General features: G+C 32.8%; 1 protein-coding gene across 1 annotated transcript; it reads left to right on the top strand.

The window, feature by feature from the left end:
• The first annotated feature begins 745 nt into the window (after positions 1-745).
• LOC110643367 (uncharacterized) lies at positions 746-3,902 on the top strand. Its single transcript, XM_058149243.1, has 7 exons — positions 746-1,262; positions 1,400-1,586; positions 1,659-1,792; positions 1,888-2,000; positions 2,144-2,384; positions 3,574-3,726; positions 3,819-3,902. The coding sequence occupies exons 1-7, from the start codon at positions 888-890 to the stop codon at positions 3,900-3,902; spliced, it is 1,287 nt and encodes a 428-aa protein (XP_058005226.1). The 5' UTR covers positions 746-887.
• Positions 3,903-20,022: the final 16,120 nt, after the last annotated feature.

Genomic DNA, 20,022 nt, shown 5'->3' with positions numbered 1-20,022 from the left:
TCTTAAAAGGTGAAAATTAATTTATTAATTAAGGGAAAAAAATTAAATCTATTAAGAATAGTTGAGGAATTTCCTATTAAAATTGGTGGAAATTAATTTAGCAATTAAGAAATAAAAGGAAATTTGCTAAAAATTAGTGGAGGAATTTCCTATTAAAATGGGTGAAAATTAATTAAGAAAAAAAAATGATAGTAGAGTAATTTCCTATAAATATAAGTGGAGATTTTTTTTCATTAATTATTGTGTAAAAGATATATAAATTAAAATTATTGGTAGATGCATGCATCCGCCATATGATAAATTTACTCTTGGTGTTATCACGTGGCAATTAATATATAAGGATTATTATTTATAATAATAGTAAGTATTGTCAATTATGCTAAGTATTAAAATTTTTTATTTAATTTTTTCCTTTTAATTTTTTTCTTCTAATTATATTTATTATTGCTATTGTTATCTCAATTTTTATGACGAAATGATTGTGTATGTTATTTGAGAATGGTCTATGAATTAAAGATGCTTAAAATTATTTATATAATCTAAGAAAAATATTAAAAGAAATATAATTAAAAAATTTTAAATCAAATTAAAATCAAATCGAATGGCCGATTTGAACCTACTGATTTCGGGCTGGTTTTGGTTCTAGTTCAGAAGAGAGGAACCATAATCAGCCCCCTCTCAAACCGGTTTCTGTCTGGTCTTATATTTGACCCGGGCCGATCCGGGTCTGTTTCATTGTCCTAACCGGACAGTCGCCTGATATGGGTTGAATTAATGATATTTAGTAAATCACATAGCATAAAAGGATTAAGATAAAGAAAAGAAAGGCGCTCTAGATTTACCTATTTAAACTTGATAGTATGAGAGCAGAAGGTTCATAGCTTAAAATGGCACTACCTTCATTTCAATTATGGCTTGCATTGCTGCTGCTTGCTGCAGTATGTGCATCTGCAATGCATCCTAGGAAATTAACTAGATTAGGTGGGTTAAAAAGATTAACAACCAGCAAGTCCTCTAGCGATCTCCCACCAGAATATGAAATACATCACTACAGACAGACACTCGATCATTTCAACTATAAACCAGAGAGTTATGCTACATTTCAGCAGAGATATATTTTGAATTACAAGTACTGGGGTGGGGCAAATACCAGCTCGCCTATCTTTGTTTATACAGGTGAAGAGGGCGAAGTAACAGATGATGTTGAGACTTTCATTATTGCTCTTGCTGCTCGTTTTAAAGGTTTGCTATTGTATATAGAGGTAATTAGACTGTCCTTACTCATTTGATCTATCACCTAGCTTAATTGTTAGCCTTATAGGCTTTCATCTGCATTTAGTGTAGCAATTTTAATTTCCTTATGCTGGACTAACAATAATGGCGATGTCGTTCGTTGCAGCATCGTTACTATGGAGAATCAATGCCTTTTGGATCTGAAAATCAAGCATTTCAAAATTCCAGCACCCTTGGATACTTGAGCTCAGAACAAGCCTTAGCAGATTATGCACAGGTGATAGTACATGTTAAGAAGAACCTGTCAGCAGAAAATTGTCCAGCTATTGCAGTTGGAGCATCTTATGGTGGAAGTAAGTCAATTTAGACTACAAGATTTTGTTGTTAAAAAATACTAATCTTTTCTTGTTCTTGTTATTGATTAGTGCTCGCATCCTGGTTTCGTATCAAATATCCTCACATTGTCATTGGTGCTTTGGCATCTTCCTCTCCCATACTCTACTTTGATGATATCACACCTCAAGATGGATACGATGTTGTTGTCACCAAAGATTTTAAAGTAAGAACTTAGTTAAATAATACAGGAAGAACTTAGTTAAATAATACAGGAATTTTCAGGATCTAATTATCCTGTATTTGTACTGATTGGAGCAGGAGACTAGTGAGAGTTGTTACAACACAATAAAGCAATCTTGGTCAGAGATTGATAGAGTGGCAGCTGAACCAAATGGGCTAACGACACTTAGCAATTTGTTCAATACTTGCAGGTAATCAGTAAGGGCTAGACTAAGCACCTCTGGGAATATGAGACTGATAACCTCTGGGAATATGAGACTGATATTCTTTGAAGAACAAATGCTCATAATCTCTGCTAATATTATGCTTTGTTTTTGTTGTATCCATCTTCAAGCCCTCTGACCACATCGCAAGAGCTCAAGGACTACTTAGGATTCATGTATGAGGATTCTGCTCAGTACGATAATCCTCCTGATTATCCAGTCCAGAATACCTGCCGTGGCATTGATGGAGCACCAGAAGGAACTGATATTCTTGGAAGAATTGTTGCAGGTCTCAGTAGTCTCAATAGTTCGGGTTCATGCCAAGATATACTTTCATATGAACTAAGCAAGCCGGATGCATGGGATTGGCAGGTATATTATATCATACAACTATATGATCTCCAATTCGCTCCTTCCCCCCTCCCCAAAACAAAACATTTTTAATTTCTTTTACCAGGTGGAATAAAATTTAATATTTTATTACTTTGTCCTTTAAAATTTTTATTAACCCCTCCAAAAATTTTAAAAAAAGCTTAAATATGTATGGTAAAGTATAATTTTTTTTGTTAATCAGTCCTTAAATTTTTTTATTTATCCTAATAATTTATAATTTATTTATTATATTTTAAATTGAATTTTCAAAATTACTTGATTGTCATTAATTCAAATATTTATATTTAGAAATTAAAATTTGATCGTTATGTGTTATTTCAAAATTAAATAAAGGTCAATCTATTAATTTTCTATCATATAATTTTAAATCAGATATGATTTTTTGAATTTGCATTTTTGCTCTCCCTCTTTTTCTAATGGTACAATATTAATTTTTCTTTGTTTTTTTCTCTCATTAGTTTTCTCTTCTCTACAATATTTATCTCAACTGGAATGTAAATTTTGAATTCATCAACTTAAAACATTTATTTTAGCTTGACATGTTTACTTTGTTGTTTTATTAGTCTTTATTTTTCATATCTTTTTAATTTTAATGACGATTATTTTTTTAATATTATATTATTATGCTATATAGTCTAGATATTTAAGGTTTATATTTATTTTTTGATTTTTGAGTTTATAAATTTTATGCAAATATGTAATATAATACTTTGATGAGAACTATTTTTATTTCTTCGAATAATAATAGAATTTATATTATGAAGTTATATAATTATCAAAACTATAATTATGTAATATTTATATTTACTATAAAAGTTTTGTTATAATTTTTTTTTAAATCGGTAAAAAAAATTTATAATTTAATATTTTATGATGCACTATATATTTGTGAATATTTTGTTGATATATTATAATTGGCCTCTAATCAAAATTCTTTTGGTTCCGCTCTGGGTATAATTTAGCAAACTTAATTCCCTGCTGGCCAATTTTAATGGGCACTCTACGGTATCGGCTTGGTACTTTTAAGATTATTATTCCTGGACTGCTGTCATTGGGAATGGAATTGAATCTGGTTGACAAGGAAATGGATCTTCCATCCTTACCAACTAGACTTGCAATCCATTTTCTGAAAAGTGATACAGCTTTTTTTTTTCCCTGCATCTTTCAGACATGTACTGAGATTGTAATGCCAATGGGACGTGGTAATGAGACTATGTTCGAAGCTGAACCTTTCGATATGGAGGACTACACCAAAGAGTGTGTAGATGATTTTGGAGTTGTGCCTAGGCTTCATTGGATAACAACAGAATTTGGCGGCCATGTAAGCTTTTCACTTGCTATGTCTTATTCCTTCTTCTTTCTTTTAACTCGAGAAAATCAGAGCATAACAATACTTTTAACAAAAACCTTCAGGACATAAAAACTGTACTAGGAAATTTTGCAAGCAACATCATTTTCTCCAATGGACTTCGAGACCCATTTAGCATTGGAGGGTAAATAATCATATCTCTGCTCAATTGCTATACGTTTTGTTCATATTATAAGTGTATAATTCAATCTTCTTCTTTGAAAATCTACTGCAGAGTTCTAGAAGACATATCAGACAGTGTTGTTGCAGTGTATACAGAACAAGGTATTTTCTTTTCCTAGTAAAGTGTTTCAATTTCATACAATTTCATAGTTATTTATGCAAGATTTTGATTGAGATTTTGTTTTCGTAATTAGGAGCCCATTGCTTGGACATAGATGTCCCAACTCCAGATGATCCTGACTGGTTGGTTGCACAGCGAGACAAAGAGATCAAAATCATTGCGGCTTGGATTGCAGAGTACTATGCCAAGCTTTCCGCCAAATAGTGTACTTATTATACTTTTCTTGTCAGTGACCATTGTATCAAATTTGAAAGGGAGTCCTAGTGAGATTTCAATAACATTCTCTCGTATTTGATGTGAAGAAGGTATATTATTGCTGGTGTGAAGTTCTCTACATGTTGTTTACAGAGACTTGTGAAGATGAATAAACCAAAACTTGCTTAAATTTTCAATTTTTCTTCCTATTCGATCATGCAACAAACATTAATAATTTCATATCTTAAAAAAAGAGTAAATTATTTTTTGCTCTTGAAATTAAATTATAACTACTAATAGATTTATGTGATTTGAAATAAAACTAATTGATTTCAATATTTAATCAACTAATTATTTTAAAATTTAAAATTAAATAATATATTATGAATACAAAATTATGTTACTTACTATTAAAAACTTTATATATATCAACACATTGAGGATCCCCTGCTTGTTGAAAGTTTGGCTTGCAGGAAAGCTGTCCAACTTACTATAGCCAAGGATTTGCACCGAGTAGTCATTGAAGGACACTCACAAGTGGTCATTAACAACTGCAAAGGATTGATTAGCTAGGCCATAGTGAGCTCGGCTTGTACTGGTCTAACCCATTTGTCCTCGATTGTTGCTTTAGCCTCTCTGGCTGGGCTTCAAATAAATAAAAAGACAACCAGCTCAACCTCAGCCCCAAAACAAACCTAGTATTTTTCTTTAAGGTATCAAACCTTTTTTTACGAAAAAAAATATAAAATAATGTGATTTTTTAAAATTATAAGTTTATATTTAAAAAATTCATAATTTTGTAAAGTATGAATTTTCAAAATTAAAAAAAAAATTTTAAATCCACTAAATTGATAGGTTAAAAAGATTTTTATATCAAAATTTAAAAAAAAACCTTTAAAAAATCTAACATTTCTCTTAAATAATAAAAATTATATATATTTTTTAAATTATGAAAAAGCTTAATTAATTTTATTTTATTATAAATAGAGTGAACAATAATAAATAAATAAATAATATATTTCAGTAAAAAGACAAGAAAACCAACATGAATGGTCAATTTAATCAAGAAATATGCATGTTTAGTATAAATTTGAATGAGGTTTCACATCACGTATACCCATGTGTTTGAATTTTTTTTTTACAATTTAGTTTTTTTATTTTTATAAATGACTCTGACTTCAACTCAAACTTGAGACCTCATAATTTTAAAAACAATGCCAACAAGATTAAACTAAAACTCATTAATCAATTTATTATTTTAAACTCGAGGGAAATCTTGGACCTCCTTTGTGGTAATAATAGTCCTTATGAAAAATTTTATGAATATTATTTGTTAAATAACTTCTAAAAATTTTAATAAGATCAAATTGAATTTTGTTTTCATATTTTTTAATCGAATGAAAAATATAAGACGTAAGTTCAAGCTATATATTTGTAACACCCCTAATTTTTTTAAATTTATTATTTTTTTGGTAAATATTGATGTTTTATTTTATTTGAATTTTAGGAAATTATTTGAAATTTTTTCGGGTTTTCGAAATCGGGTTTGATTTCCCGAAAATATAAAACTTTGATGATTTTTAAAAATTAATTTAAAGACAACGTGGTAAAACTAAAAATATATTTGGAGTCTACAAATTTTTCTGAGTTTTCTAGAATTTTTTCGAAATTTTTGGGCCTCGTTTTCGGTTCCAAGGCAGAGTAAAAATTTAAAAATTTGTATCCTGAATCGAACCGGCCGAATCGAATCGAACTGGACTGAATCGGACCAGCCTAATCGGGCCGGCTCCTTTTTCTTCTTCTTCTCCTCTTCCCGCGCGCGTTCTCCTTCCTCTCTCTCTCTCTCCCGTTTTCTCTCTCCTCCCACGTCCCCTCTCCGGCAAGCGCCTCCCCAGCCACCCCAGCTTGCCGGCAGCCGCCTGGAACACCGGCAAACGTCGTGTGAAGCGACGCGACGCGCAGTGCGCCGCTTCGTCTTTCCGGCCGAAATCCGGCCGATCCGGCCACTATTTGAGCTGGGTCTTGTATCTAAACTCATCTACACATTAAGAGCTTTCCATAGACACCAAGAACACCAAAATCCATAGAGCGGTTTGTCCAATTTTTGTCCGGGAAGTTTTAGCCCATTTTGACTTTTGGGCTAGATTTCTCGCAAACTGTGAACCCCACGAGAAAACAGAGAATACCAGAGCGCTCCACTCGTCGAGAGCTTCGCGGCAATATAAATTTCAAAATTTTCAGACACCGTTTTTCAGTGAGTCGCACGAAACTTCGTAGTATTTTTCCGAGCATTAAATGAGCTTAGAAAATTCTGTAAAATTTATATACTAACCCCCGTGTTGTGGGCTTCGTGTAGGTATCTTCAATTTGTGGAAATTCGACAGTTGTCCGGGTCTGTGAATTTCCAGCTAGACAGACCGGCTACCGAAAAGGTCTTTGAATTGGATCGAGATTTTGGCTACCCCATCATTGTCAGATGTCCCGAGCGCGTCCCTGAAGTCGGAATCGGCATAGGTAAACCCAAACCTTACTTTTTCGTAATTTTCTAGTGCTTAAATGAGATTAAAAATCCGTAAAATATTCGTGGTAGCTCAGAAAATTATGATTCTTTTTGCAATAGCCTAGTAATATTGCTAAGGACCACGGGGCAAAGTTTTAGAATTTTTAGAGCTTATTTGGGCAGTTTTTGCAAAAATGATCAATTATAAGGACTAAACTGTAAATTTACATATTGTGATTGAGAATTGTTTGGATGGGCCCAGGAGGGGCTGTGTGATGTGATTGAAATGTGAGTGTATGATTTGTGAATATAGAAGTGCATTTTGAGCCCTTTTGCAGGTTGAGTAGGTCCTAGGTATAGGGGAGACTCTGCCGGATTTTCGGCACGACTTATGACGTATTTGGTCTTTTCTTAGTTTGTATTGAGTCAATTTTATTAAATGATTGTAATAAAATTGTCAGGTGAGCCGGGACAGCCTTCTTCCCGCTCAGCCGCCAAAGTGATTGCCGTCAAGTTTGTGAGTAAAATGTTAATTTTAATTGTAATTTCAATATTATTATATGTTTAAGCATGCCCATGCATCACTTATATGTATGTATCTATGTAGTTAAACTCTAGGCACGTTTTATGTTGCATTCACAACTGTTAAAGTGCCATAAATGTTGTTGTGGTAATTTGGAGCAGTGTGCGTGCGTTGGCGTGCGTGTGATGTGGTGTTGACTATGGATAGGACGGGTAGACACGGCTTGAGATCTTCGCTGGAACCCAGTCCTTTGGGGTAGACACGGCTTGAGTTCTTCGCTGGGACCCCGATTTGGTTATTTAAGTGGAAGTCCGAGCTGAATTCTTCGCTGGCACAGGTTGGATTAAGAGAGCTGTATAGGGATCAGCTTCCATATATTATGATTGATATTACTGGGTGTGTGAGTGCTCCAAATTATCTTTTTGATGTAATGATGTGAAAATATTGCTGATGTTGCATTTCACTCTACAGGGTGCATTAGTTTTAGATAGTTATAGATATTATGGTTAAAATGGATATTTTACTCTCTGAGTCGAACGCTCACTCCTGTTCAATATTTTTCCAAGCCACAGGAGGATATTTTTGAGGTTCACCTGCTTTTCTTCCTCGCAGATCATTTATTAATATTTGTATAAACCTGTTAACTTTTAGAATTTTCGCATGTGTTAGAAATATTTATTTGATTTGGGTCTGTAATATAATTATAATGTTGGACCTGTAAAATTTTTATTATATGCATGTTTGATGGACTGGATGAGGGAGCTGAGCTCCCATTTATTTTTATGTTGATATGAGTATGTGAAGGGTGAGCTGAGCTCCCCAATTGATTATATATTGTTTACAGGTCATGTGAGTCAAAAACTTCTCGTTGAAAGATCCACTTTATGGCCGGACTCTATCCGGTTGAATTCTTGAAATTGGGCCCAATGGGCCTCAGAGTTGGGTTAAGGAATAGTTAGGCTTAGTACGGGCCTCGGAGGCTTTAGACTGGCCCAGGTCCTAGTGCCGGTCCGGCCCATAGGTTGGGTCGTGACAATATTCTTATTAATTAGAAGTTATTATGATTGATTTTTTTCACTTTTAAAATATAATGAGTGAAGTCTGAAAGTGAGAGTAATGAAGTTTATATTTAAAAAAATATATTATGATGGTTATATTCAATTGAATTAACAAGAATGAAACCTCTTTTTTATCCATTTAAATTCAATTTTATTATATAAAAATTTTAAATATTACTAGCATATTGTGATAGTGGACGTTGTTTCTATCAAAATCAAATCATAACCAATATATAGTCGATATGATCATGATTAGGGTCGCTAATCTCTCTTTAAATTTTATTATTTGTGGCCAAGAAAAATGCTATGCAAAATTTTTAATAATAATAATAATAATTTATATTTATTATTAATTAATAGCTCAAATAATTAAATATTTACACCATCATATAAAGAGTTAAATATTATCTGCGAAGTCACCTTTTAAACATGAAAGAGGTTGTTTTTTTTTAATATATGATAATGGCATGTACATTAATTGTCTAGGCTTCTTTGAAAATGTAACAACTTTTTTTTTTAATTTTTTTTTATTAAGTTAATAATTTATTAATATTTTATTCATTTTTTTAAATTAATATTTTATAATGATATTTTTTAAATGAATATTATTTTTTTTACATGTATTATTATTACTATTGTCATTTTACTTATTATTTGTATTATTATTATTATCTTTGAAAATATATTTTCTTGATAAATTTAATTGAAATATTTTAAATTTATTGGTATGTTAATATATATATATATGTCAAAGAAGCACATGAAAAGATTTGAGTATTGAAAGAAAATTTTTCTTGGGCACCCCCCCCCCCCCTCTCTTTTCTCCTCTCCCCACTTCATTTCTTTCCTCTTTCTCCTTCTTCTTTTCGACAAGGCCTAAAAGCCACCAATTGGTGACCTTCCTGGCAGCTCCACACTGATTGGCGACACACCAGCGAACATGGAGGGTGGTAGAAACAGCTGTAGCGACGGAAGGCAAGAGAGGAGAGAGAAATGGCACGCACGAAGGCAAAATCATTTTGGCGTGATTTCGGCATCGTCCGACATCGAATGGACACTATTCTGGTGCTGTTGGAATCCTCATTCCATAAGCTTTCTTTTGGGATCAATTTTGCATCAAATGGTAGTCGAAGGAAAAAGTTATAAAGGAGAGAAGTTTTAGGTTTTTCAAGCTTTTTGATCAGATCTATGACAATTCAACCGTTGGATTGATGATCCAAGACCACCGATGGACTCAGACTTTGAGATGTGACCAACCTCACTCTAATTAAACACCATTTAAAAAAGGCGATCATCAAACAGTTTAGATTGCTTAGTGAGATTTTCAGGCCTTTTTGATTCCTATAAATTAAAAATAATTATATGATAATTATTAATAATTTATGGGCTTTTTTTACGTGCTATCGGATCGGTAATGGCTCACCGGACTCAAGATTGAGTTTTCGGCCCTGTTTAGGTGCTCGGCAGGCTGTCCCAAAAATAGTTCATGTTTATAGTCATTCCTAACATTTTCAGACATCCCGGACGCATTTCAAGTAGCAGAATTTGCAAAAGCAATACCAAACTTAAGTTGTATAATTTTTTACCTTGGCTAAGCTAACTGATAAATCTGTAAAATATTCATAACTTAGTTAAATTGAGTGAAATAAATTTAATCAATACAAGGACGAGGTAGAGAACCTCCAGGAACATTTTTATAAATTTTAAAGTGTTGAAAATAATTATTTGGATTATAGTGGAGTTAGTGACCTGAGCTAAAGTTTGGAGTATTGGACCTAGATTAGGATTCTCGTAGGTCCTGGATGGATGTTATAATTGTTGTTGTAGACTTGAGGCCCTGTGAGTTATTGATGTTGTGTTTTCTAACAGGGGTATTAGGTCCAGTTATATGGGAGATTCTGCCAAAATTTTGGCAAGACCTTAAGAAATTATTCTTGCTTCTTTAATTAAAGCAATTGGTTAATTCTGTCAGTAAATTGATAAAGGTCATTATGTCTATATAGATGATCGGTGCCAGCTTCTCCAGCCGGACCAACTGCAATCGAGTCGATCAGTCTGTGAGTTGGATATTGATTATTTTTATAATTTTAATATTAATTATATATCTGGCATGCTTTTATATTTTATAAATAATTAATTATGCACATAAATAGTTAATATATTATGGGCATTTTAGTTGTTACATATTTAATTATTATTATTTATTTGTGATTGTCGTCCTGAGAATAATTTGAAACTGTGTGTATGTATTGGTGTAAGTACGGTGTGGATATGGATATAAATAGAATGAGTAGTCGCGACCGGAGCTTGATTCGCTGGGACTTGATCCTCTTATATATGGATAAGCCGATGAGAGTATGGCTTTAAATTGATCTCGCTGACCCCCTGCACTTGGATTATTAAATGAAAGTCTGGCTTGAGTTATCCTCACTGGCAGGTATTGGATTAAGAAAGCTTATATAGGATATCAGCTCTCATATATGTATTAATGTGATACACTGAGTGTGTAAGTACCTCCAAATTAACTTCTCATGCAAATATTGAGTGAATTATTTATTATATGTGATGGATATGTATTTCATGATAGACTTGCACTAGTTTTAAATAGTTATAGAAATTGCACTCATAATCTGTCACGACCCAAAATTCTGAATCGTGACCGGCGCATAATTTAAGTATTCTTAAATCATGCAAGCCTTATCAGAGTATCTTAAATGAATATATTGTCACTTACTAATCCCAAAAATAGACAAAATCCAAATAAACAAAATGCTGAATAAACATCATAATTATCCCATAGGTAAACTGCGGAGTCTCTACAGATTTCAATAAAAACTCAAACTGTTCAATAAACTAAATTAATTATTAGCCCGAGAAAACATGAATTCGGGCATACCATGAGAACAAATCAAAGTTGTCCCTCTCCAGAAAATGGACTGAATATTTGGATCAGCTGCAGAGTTCTACTGATCTGAAACAGATAACAGACAGAGAAAACGTGGTTTGAGCTAGATGCTCAGTGAATGATAATTATAGCACACAACGGAATAGGAACAGGCAGACGCTTGATTAATTTCACAATAAATTTCTATTCAATAAAATCATACTCATGCTGTCAAAATCATTAATAAAATAATTTCGTAAAACATATATATAAAATAAATTCATTCAATAAAAATTTTATGGTACAGTGCACCAGGGTGATGATACCCCACATCACCAAAGGCCAGATGGTAAGCGCGCTACCAGATATCAGATACTTTCCTCCTCCTTCACAGATATCAATGCATATGATACTAATGCGAACCATAAACTACAATGATGCATGACTCGACAATGCAACCTAATACCGTGATAGTCCACACGGCGGGGTCAGATAACGTAAGCGAATCGGGCACAGTACCAATTCAAAACAGAAAACCAATTTGTACAAATCAATCAAAATCAATAAAAAATTTCAGATAGCAAATAATAACTGATAGTGCAATTCCAAAAGTGTATTTCAATAGTTTCAGAGAGTCAATAAAATCAAATCAATCTCAAATCAATTCAATAAAATCAAATCAATCTCAAATCAATTCAATAAATCAAATCAATCTCAAATCAATTCAGTAACACATCGGTAATTTTTATAGTCAAATATCAATCGATATAAATACATTAAAGGCCTGTTCCCGGAATCCTAATGGGTCTAATGCAGAGATAGTTGGCAAAATCAATTATTTAATCAAAATCGAAATAAAATTTAATAATAAAATAAAACTATAGAAAATCACATATAAAATCATTGTTAAAATATTAATTTAAAATTTCATTTAATAACAAACTTAATGCTAAGAAATTTTAAAAGGGACAAAAACGGTGCCATGTACTATAATTACCACTCACCTGGAACCTCCAAGACAATAGTTATTTCAATGGAAGAGAGACAATTTCAATTGGTGATTTAATATACAAATCTCCGACACACCCAAAATATTAAAGAAAAATATTAAATAATAATAAAATATAATAACTTATATATATATATATATATATATATATATATATATATATATATATATATATATATATATATATATATATATATATATATATGGATGAACAGTGAAGCACCGAAGACAAAGGGACGCGCACCGAAGACAACAGGGACGCGCACCAATATATATATATATATATATATATATATATATATATATATATATATATATATATATATATATATATATATATATATATATATATAATGAACAGTAACGAGACTCTTCAATTGCTGCCGAAGGAAGAAGAACAGGGACTCTCTAATTGCTTCCAATATATATATATATATATATATATATATATATAATCTAAATTTAAAGATATTGTCTCACAGTAATTATGATCAATCCAATTCAATATTAATGATCAAAGAAAAAAAAAATAAATTTCTAGGGTAGTTGTAACAAATTAATGAAAGAAAATAAAATTAAATTCACCCATTATTGAATAAAGAATGAGAATTTTTACCTTGAAAACAGAATCGAATGTGATGAATAGAGAAGGAAAAATTTAGGGATTCTCTTTTGAGAGTATTTGATAGAAAAATGAGGTGATAAATAGGTTTTGAAAGCAAAGTTTAGCAGAAGAGATGATTAGGGTGTATATATATTTCAAGAGTTCTATTAGGTGTAGAATGGGATAAGAGTTATTATTGAACTGGGTTGTTCAGATTACAGATATATATTTAATTTCAAAAATAATATATATATATCTAAAAATAAATAAGCAGATCATTTAATAAAAAATATATATTTTTTATAAATATATTAAATTATTGTTAGCTAATTAAAATAAAATAATAATAAATAATAATTGTATATGGGTTTTCACATACTTCCCTCCTTAAAAAAAATTCGGTCCCCGAATTTGAATAGACAAAATTCTAACCTGAAGAATCAAATAAGTGAGGATATTTGGCTCGCATTTCAGATTCTGCCTCCCATGTGGCCTCACTACTTGAGTGATTATGCCACAAGACTTTGATCAAAGCTATTTCCTTAGACCGGAGTTTCCTAATTTGTCGATCTAAAATCTTTACTGGTTGCTCCTCATATGACATATCATCCCTAAATTGCATGGTTTGAGGTTGTAAAACATGAGATGGATCTGGTACATACTTCCTAAGCATCGAAATATGGAAAACTGGATGTACATGTGCAAAACTAGGTGGAAGGGCTAAACGGTAAGTAACTGCTCCAATTCTCTCCAAAATTTCAAATGGACCAACAAAACGAGGGCTAAGCTTCCCTTTCTTCCCAAATCTCATGATTCCTTTCATAGGGGAAACTCTCAGAAATACATGATCACCAATCATAAATTCTACATCTTTACGCTTAGGGTCAGCATAACTTCTCTGTCGACTTTGAGCAGTCAAAAGTCGATCACGAATTAGTCGAACCTTCTCTGAAGTTAATTGTATCAACTCTGGTCTAGTAGGCCTTCTTTCTCCAACTTCATCCCAACAAACCGGTGACCTACACTTTCGACCATATAATGCCTCATATGGAGCCATCTCTATACTTGCCTGATAACTGTTATTATAAGCAAACTCTACTAAAGGCAAATGATGATCCCAACCGCCACCAAAATCCATAACGCATGCATGAAGCATGTCCTCTAATGTCTGTATGGTCCTTTCTGACTGTCCATCCGTCTGAGGGTGAAAAGCGGTACTAAAGTCTACTCGTGTTCCTAAAGCTTCTTGGAATTTCTTCCAAAATCGAGAAGTAAACTGAGTACCACGATCAGAGACAATGGAAACTGGAACTCCATGAAGACTAACAATCTTGTTTATATACAACTGTGCAAGTTTAGCAAAGTCATATGTAGTCTTCACAGGAAGGAAATGAGCAAATTTTGTCAATCTATCCACTATCACCCAGATTGCATTGTAACCACCTCGTGTACTAGGTAAACCCACAACAAAGTCCATGGCAATATGCTCCCATTTCCACTCGGGAATAGGCAATGGCTGAAGCAACCCAGATGGTCTCTAATGTTCTGCCTTAACCTGTTGACAAGTCAAACATTTAGCAACAAAGTCTGCAATATGCCTCTTCATGCCACCCCGCCAATAATGCTCCTTTAAATCACGGTACATCTTAGTTAAACCTGGGTGTACTGTGTAAGCAGAATGGTGTGCCTCCTCCATGATTTCTCTTCTCAACTCATTAACATTGGGGACACAAAGTCTAGTGCCATAACTAAGAACTCCATCATCATTCAACATGAACCCTTGAGCTTGGCCTTGATGAATACTATCATAATCACACACAGCTGAGAATCCCTCTTCTGAGCAGCCTTAATTCTATCAATCAAGATAGGCTTAACTAGAAAATGTGCTAAGAATGATCTAGCTATGATTTCAAACTCTACTCCCTAATCTAGCAACCCATGTAATTCACCAATTAGAGGCCTCATCTTGATAGATATATGGGCTAAACTACCAGAAGACTTCCTGCTTAGAGCATCAGCCACTACATTAGCTTTTTCAGGATGATACTGTATGGTGTAATCATAATCCTTCAGCAATTCTACCCATCTCCTTTGCCTAAGATTAAGATCATGTTGGTCAAATATGTATTTGAGACTTTTGTGGTCAGTGAAGATTTCACAAGTCTCACCATACAGATAGTGCCTCCAGATTTTCAAGGCAAAAATTACTGTAGCCATTTCCAAATCATGAGTTGGATAATTCTGCTCGTGCCTTTTCAACTGACGAGAAGCATATGCAATAACCCGTCCATGCTGCATCAAAACACATCCTAAACCAATTCTAGAAGCATCACAATATACTACATAACCCCCTGATCCAGATGGAAGGGCTAACATCGGTGTCAGAGTTAAACGAGTCTTAAGCTCCTGAAAACTTTTTTTTCACAAGCCTCAGACCACTGAAATTTCACATTCTTCTGTGTCAACTTAGTTAAAGGTGCTGCAATACGAGAGAAATTTTGAACAAACCGTCTATAATACCCTGCTAAACCCAAGAAACTACGAATCTCTGACACAGTTGTGGGTCTAGGCCAATGAAGCACTGCTTCAACTTTTTTCTTATCAACGCACACCCCATCCTTAGATACTGTATGGCCTAGGAAAGCCACACTATCTAACCAAAACTCACATTTTGAGAACTTGGCATATAGCTTGTGTTCTCGTAAAGTCTAAAGGACAATTCTCAAATGCTGCTCATGCTCCTCCTTACTCTTTGAGTACACTAGAATGTCATCGATGAACACTATAACAAATTGATCTAAGAAAAGCTTGAAAACTCTATTCATGAGATCCATAAAAGCGGCCGGAGCATTGGTAAGACCAAAAGACATTACAAGAAATTCATAGTGTCCATACCTAGTCCTAAAGGCCGTCTTGAGTATGTCTTCTTTCTTGACCCTCAATTGATGATACCCAGATCGAAGATCAATCTTGGAAAAATACTTTGCACCTTGAAGTTGGTCAAATAGGTCATCTATACGTGGAAGAGGATACTTATTACGCACAGTTACCTTATTCAATTGCCTATAATCAATGCACATTCTCAAATACCCATCCTTCTTCCGTACAAATAACACAGGAGCACCCCATGGAGAAACACTAGGGCGAATAAACCCCTTATCTAGTAGGTCCTGTAGCTGCTCCTTCAACTCCTTAAGTTCTGTGGGTGCCATACGATAAGGTGGCATAGATATGGGCCTGGGCCTGTGAACTAAGTCTATACCAAACTCTACCTCTCGCTCCGGGTAAACTCGATAAATTTTCTGGAAACACATCAGGAAACTCCTTAACCACTGCAACATTCTCCAAACCTGCACCTTCTACCTGAACATCTCTAACATAAGCTAGATACCCTTTACACCTCTTTCGCAATAATCGTCTAGCACTCACTACAGAGATAAGATTATTAGAGGCTATACTGCGATCTCCCTGAAATTGAAATTCTGCCTCCCCAGGAATTTTAAAGAGTACAACTTTACTATGACAATCCCATGAAATGTGATCAGTGGCTAACCAATCCATGCCTCAAATCACATCAAACTCAAATATATCTAAAGAAACAAGAACTGTAGCTAATTCTCTATCTCCAATGTGAACTATACATCCCCTATACACCATATTAGTGTCTATTGCGTTCCTCATAGGTGTTGATACAGATAAAGGATACTCTAACAAATTAGGTGGTGTACTAAATATCATGGAAAAGTATGGGGAAACAAAGGAATGGTTGTGCCCCAGTCTTAGCCATAAGCGTCTGTTCAGATGTCTGATTAATAGTTTGAGGTGGTACCTCCCCTGTTGGATCAAGGTTTGTACCATGAAGACCCATGGCCCTAGTTCTCCTCTTACGTCTAATAGACCCAGACACCTATTCATTTTAATAAACAAGCATTAAATTTGAAAATGTGAGCCAAATTAAGACAGGTGAAAAAGTACGAAGGACGCAGATATCTGAAGCAATGATAAACTGAAAAGACGTTAAGGATCCTATGCTCCGCAAGTTTACTAGACCTCAACCGAGCTCTGATACCAACTTTGTCACGACCCAAAATTCTGAATCGTGACCGGCGCATAATTTAAGTATTCTTAAATCATGCAAGCCTTATCAGAGTATCTTAAATGAATATATTGTCACTTACTAATCCCAAAAATAGACAAAATCCAAATAAACAAAATGCTGAATAAACATCATAATTATCCCATAGGTAAACTGCGAAGTCTCTACAGATTTCAATAAAAACTCAAACTGTTCAATAAACTAAATTAATTATTAGCCCGAGAAAACATGAATTCGGGCATACCATGAGAACAAATCAAAGTTGTCCCTCTCCAGAAAATGGACTGAATATTTGGATCACCAGAGTTCTCTTGATCCAAACAGATAATGCATGAGAAAACGTGGTTTGAGCTAGATGCTCAGTGAATGATAATTATAGCACACAACGGAATAGGAACAGGCAGACGCTTGATTAATTTCACAATAAATTTCTATTCAATAAAATCATACTCATGCTGTCAAAATCATTAATAAAATAATTTCGTAAAACATATATATAAAATAAATTCATTCAATAAAAATTTTATGGTACAGTGCACCAGGGTGATGATACCCCACATCACCAAAGGCCAGATGGTAAGCGCTCTACCAGATATCAGATACTTTCCTCCTCCTTCACAGATATCAATGCATATGATACTAATGCGAACCATAAACTACAATGATGCATGACTCGACAATGCAACCTAATACCGTGATAGTCCACACGGCGGGGCCAGATAACAGAAACAGATACTGGGCACAGGTACCAATTCAAAACAGAAAACCAATTTGTACAAATCAATCAAAATCAATAAAAAATTTCAGATAGCAAATAATAACTGATAGTGCAATTCCAAAAGTGTATTTCAATAGTTTCAGAGAGTCAATAAAATCAAATCAATCTCAAATCAATTCAATAAAATCAAATCAATCTCAAATCAATTCAATAAATCAAATCAATCTCAAATCAATTCAGTAACACATCGGTAATTTTTATAGTCAAATATCAATCGATATAAATACATTAAAGGCCTGTTCCCGGAATCCTAATGGGTCTAATGCAGAGATAGTTGGCAAAATCAATTATTTAATCAAAATCGAAATAAAATTTAATAATAAAATAAAACTATAGAAAATCACATATAAAATCATTGTTAAAATATTAATTTAAAATTTCATTTAATAACAAACTTAATGCTAAGAAATTTTAAAAGGGACAAAAACGGTGCCATGTACTATAATTACCACTCACCTGGAACCTCCAAGACAATAGTTATTTCAATGGAAGAGAGACAATTTCAATTGACTGATTGAATATTCAAATCTCCTACACACCCAAAATATTAAAGAAAAATATTAAATAATAATAAAATATAATAACTTATATATATATATATATATATATATATATATATATATATATATATATGGATGAACAGTGAAGCACCGAAGACAAAGGGACGCGCACCGAAGACAACAGGGACGCGCACCAATATATATATATATATATATATATAAAATGAACAGTAACGAGACTCTTCAATTGCTGCCGAAGGAAGAAGAACAGGGACTCTCTAATTGCTTCCAAAAAATATATATATATATATATATATATATAATCTAAATTTAAAGATATTGTCTCACAGTAATTATGATCAATCCAATTCAATATTAATGATCAAAGAAAAAAAAAATAAATTTCTAGGGTAGTTGTAACAAATTAATGAAAGAAAATAAAATTAAATTCACCCATTATTGAATAAAGAATGAGAATTTTTACCTTGAAAACAGAATCGAATGTGATGAATAGAGAAGGAAAAATTTAGGGATTCTCTTTTGAGAGTATTTGATAGAAAAATGAGGTGACAAATAGGTTTTGAAAGCAAAGTTTAGCAGAAGAGATGATTAGGGTGTATATATATTTCAAGAGTTCTATTAGGTGTAGAATGGGATAAGAGTTATTATTGAACTGGGTTGTTCAGATTACAGATATATATATTTAATTTCAAAAATAATATATATATATCTAAAAATAAATAAGCAGATCATTTAATAAAAAATATATATTTTTTATAAATATATTAAATTATTGTTAGCTAATTAAAATAAAATAATAATAAATAATAATTGTATATGGGTTTTCACATAATCAATATCTAAACTCTCTGAATCGAACGCTCATTCCTGTTCAAATATTTTTCCCAGGTTGCAGGAGGAGTGAATTTATTTTTTTCGAGTCTAACTTGCATTTTCCTCTATAAGTTGCTCTTCTTAGTTAAATAGTTTGTGTCTATTTATTTATTTGTTTAATAACTAGAGTTTTGCCATGACACTGATTTATGGATATACTATATTGTATTAATTAATGGGGATTAAGGGGTTTGTGCATGGTGGGTATCAGGGTTGAGTTGAGCTCCCTCTAATTCTGGATTTTATGATAGTTATCGGGTTAAGTTGGTCTAAAATAAATTTATAATATTTTATTTACATATTGAGCTTTAATTTTAATCCTGTTTATGGATTTGAGAATCGTATGGCTTACTACAGATCTTGAGAGCTTTATACTGGCCTAAATCCTAATGTCGATCGGCCCGTGAAGTCGGATTGTGACAGAAAATTAGATACCCAAGCAAGAACATAATTTTGTTTATTAAAAATTATATATTAGTTTCTAGAAAAGGAGGAACCTTTCGTTTTTCTAGAACAAACAGGTCAAACACATGGCCAGGATTTTAAGTGGCTAACTGCATTATTATGTATGTCTATGGGCATTGCACTTGAGCTTTGTTGATTATCCTATTTGATGGGAATTTTTTTTTTACAGAATACTTATATATTAATTGGTATATTTTTATTATATTTTATTGAATTTCTTTAAAAATTAAAAGTAATAATTAAATTAAATTCTTACAAAAATCGATGATGATGGATTAATGTTGTAATAATAAGTGACATCACTAAGTGAAGTGATGCTTATATAGTCCACTTTGCAAATCGTTCAAGCAAAATTCTACCATTTAATTATTCCCATGATGGCATGCCTTATCCTTCGTAGTAATGAATTATAGTTTGAAAAAATTGAAATGGAATTTATTTGTGTGGGGAATAAATGAC

Source organism: Hevea brasiliensis, chromosome 6 (assembly GCF_030052815.1).
Source record: "Hevea brasiliensis isolate MT/VB/25A 57/8 chromosome 6, ASM3005281v1, whole genome shotgun sequence".
NCBI lineage: Eukaryota > Viridiplantae > Streptophyta > Magnoliopsida > Malpighiales > Euphorbiaceae > Hevea > Hevea brasiliensis.
This window is presented reverse-complemented; position numbering and strand designations above follow the sequence as displayed.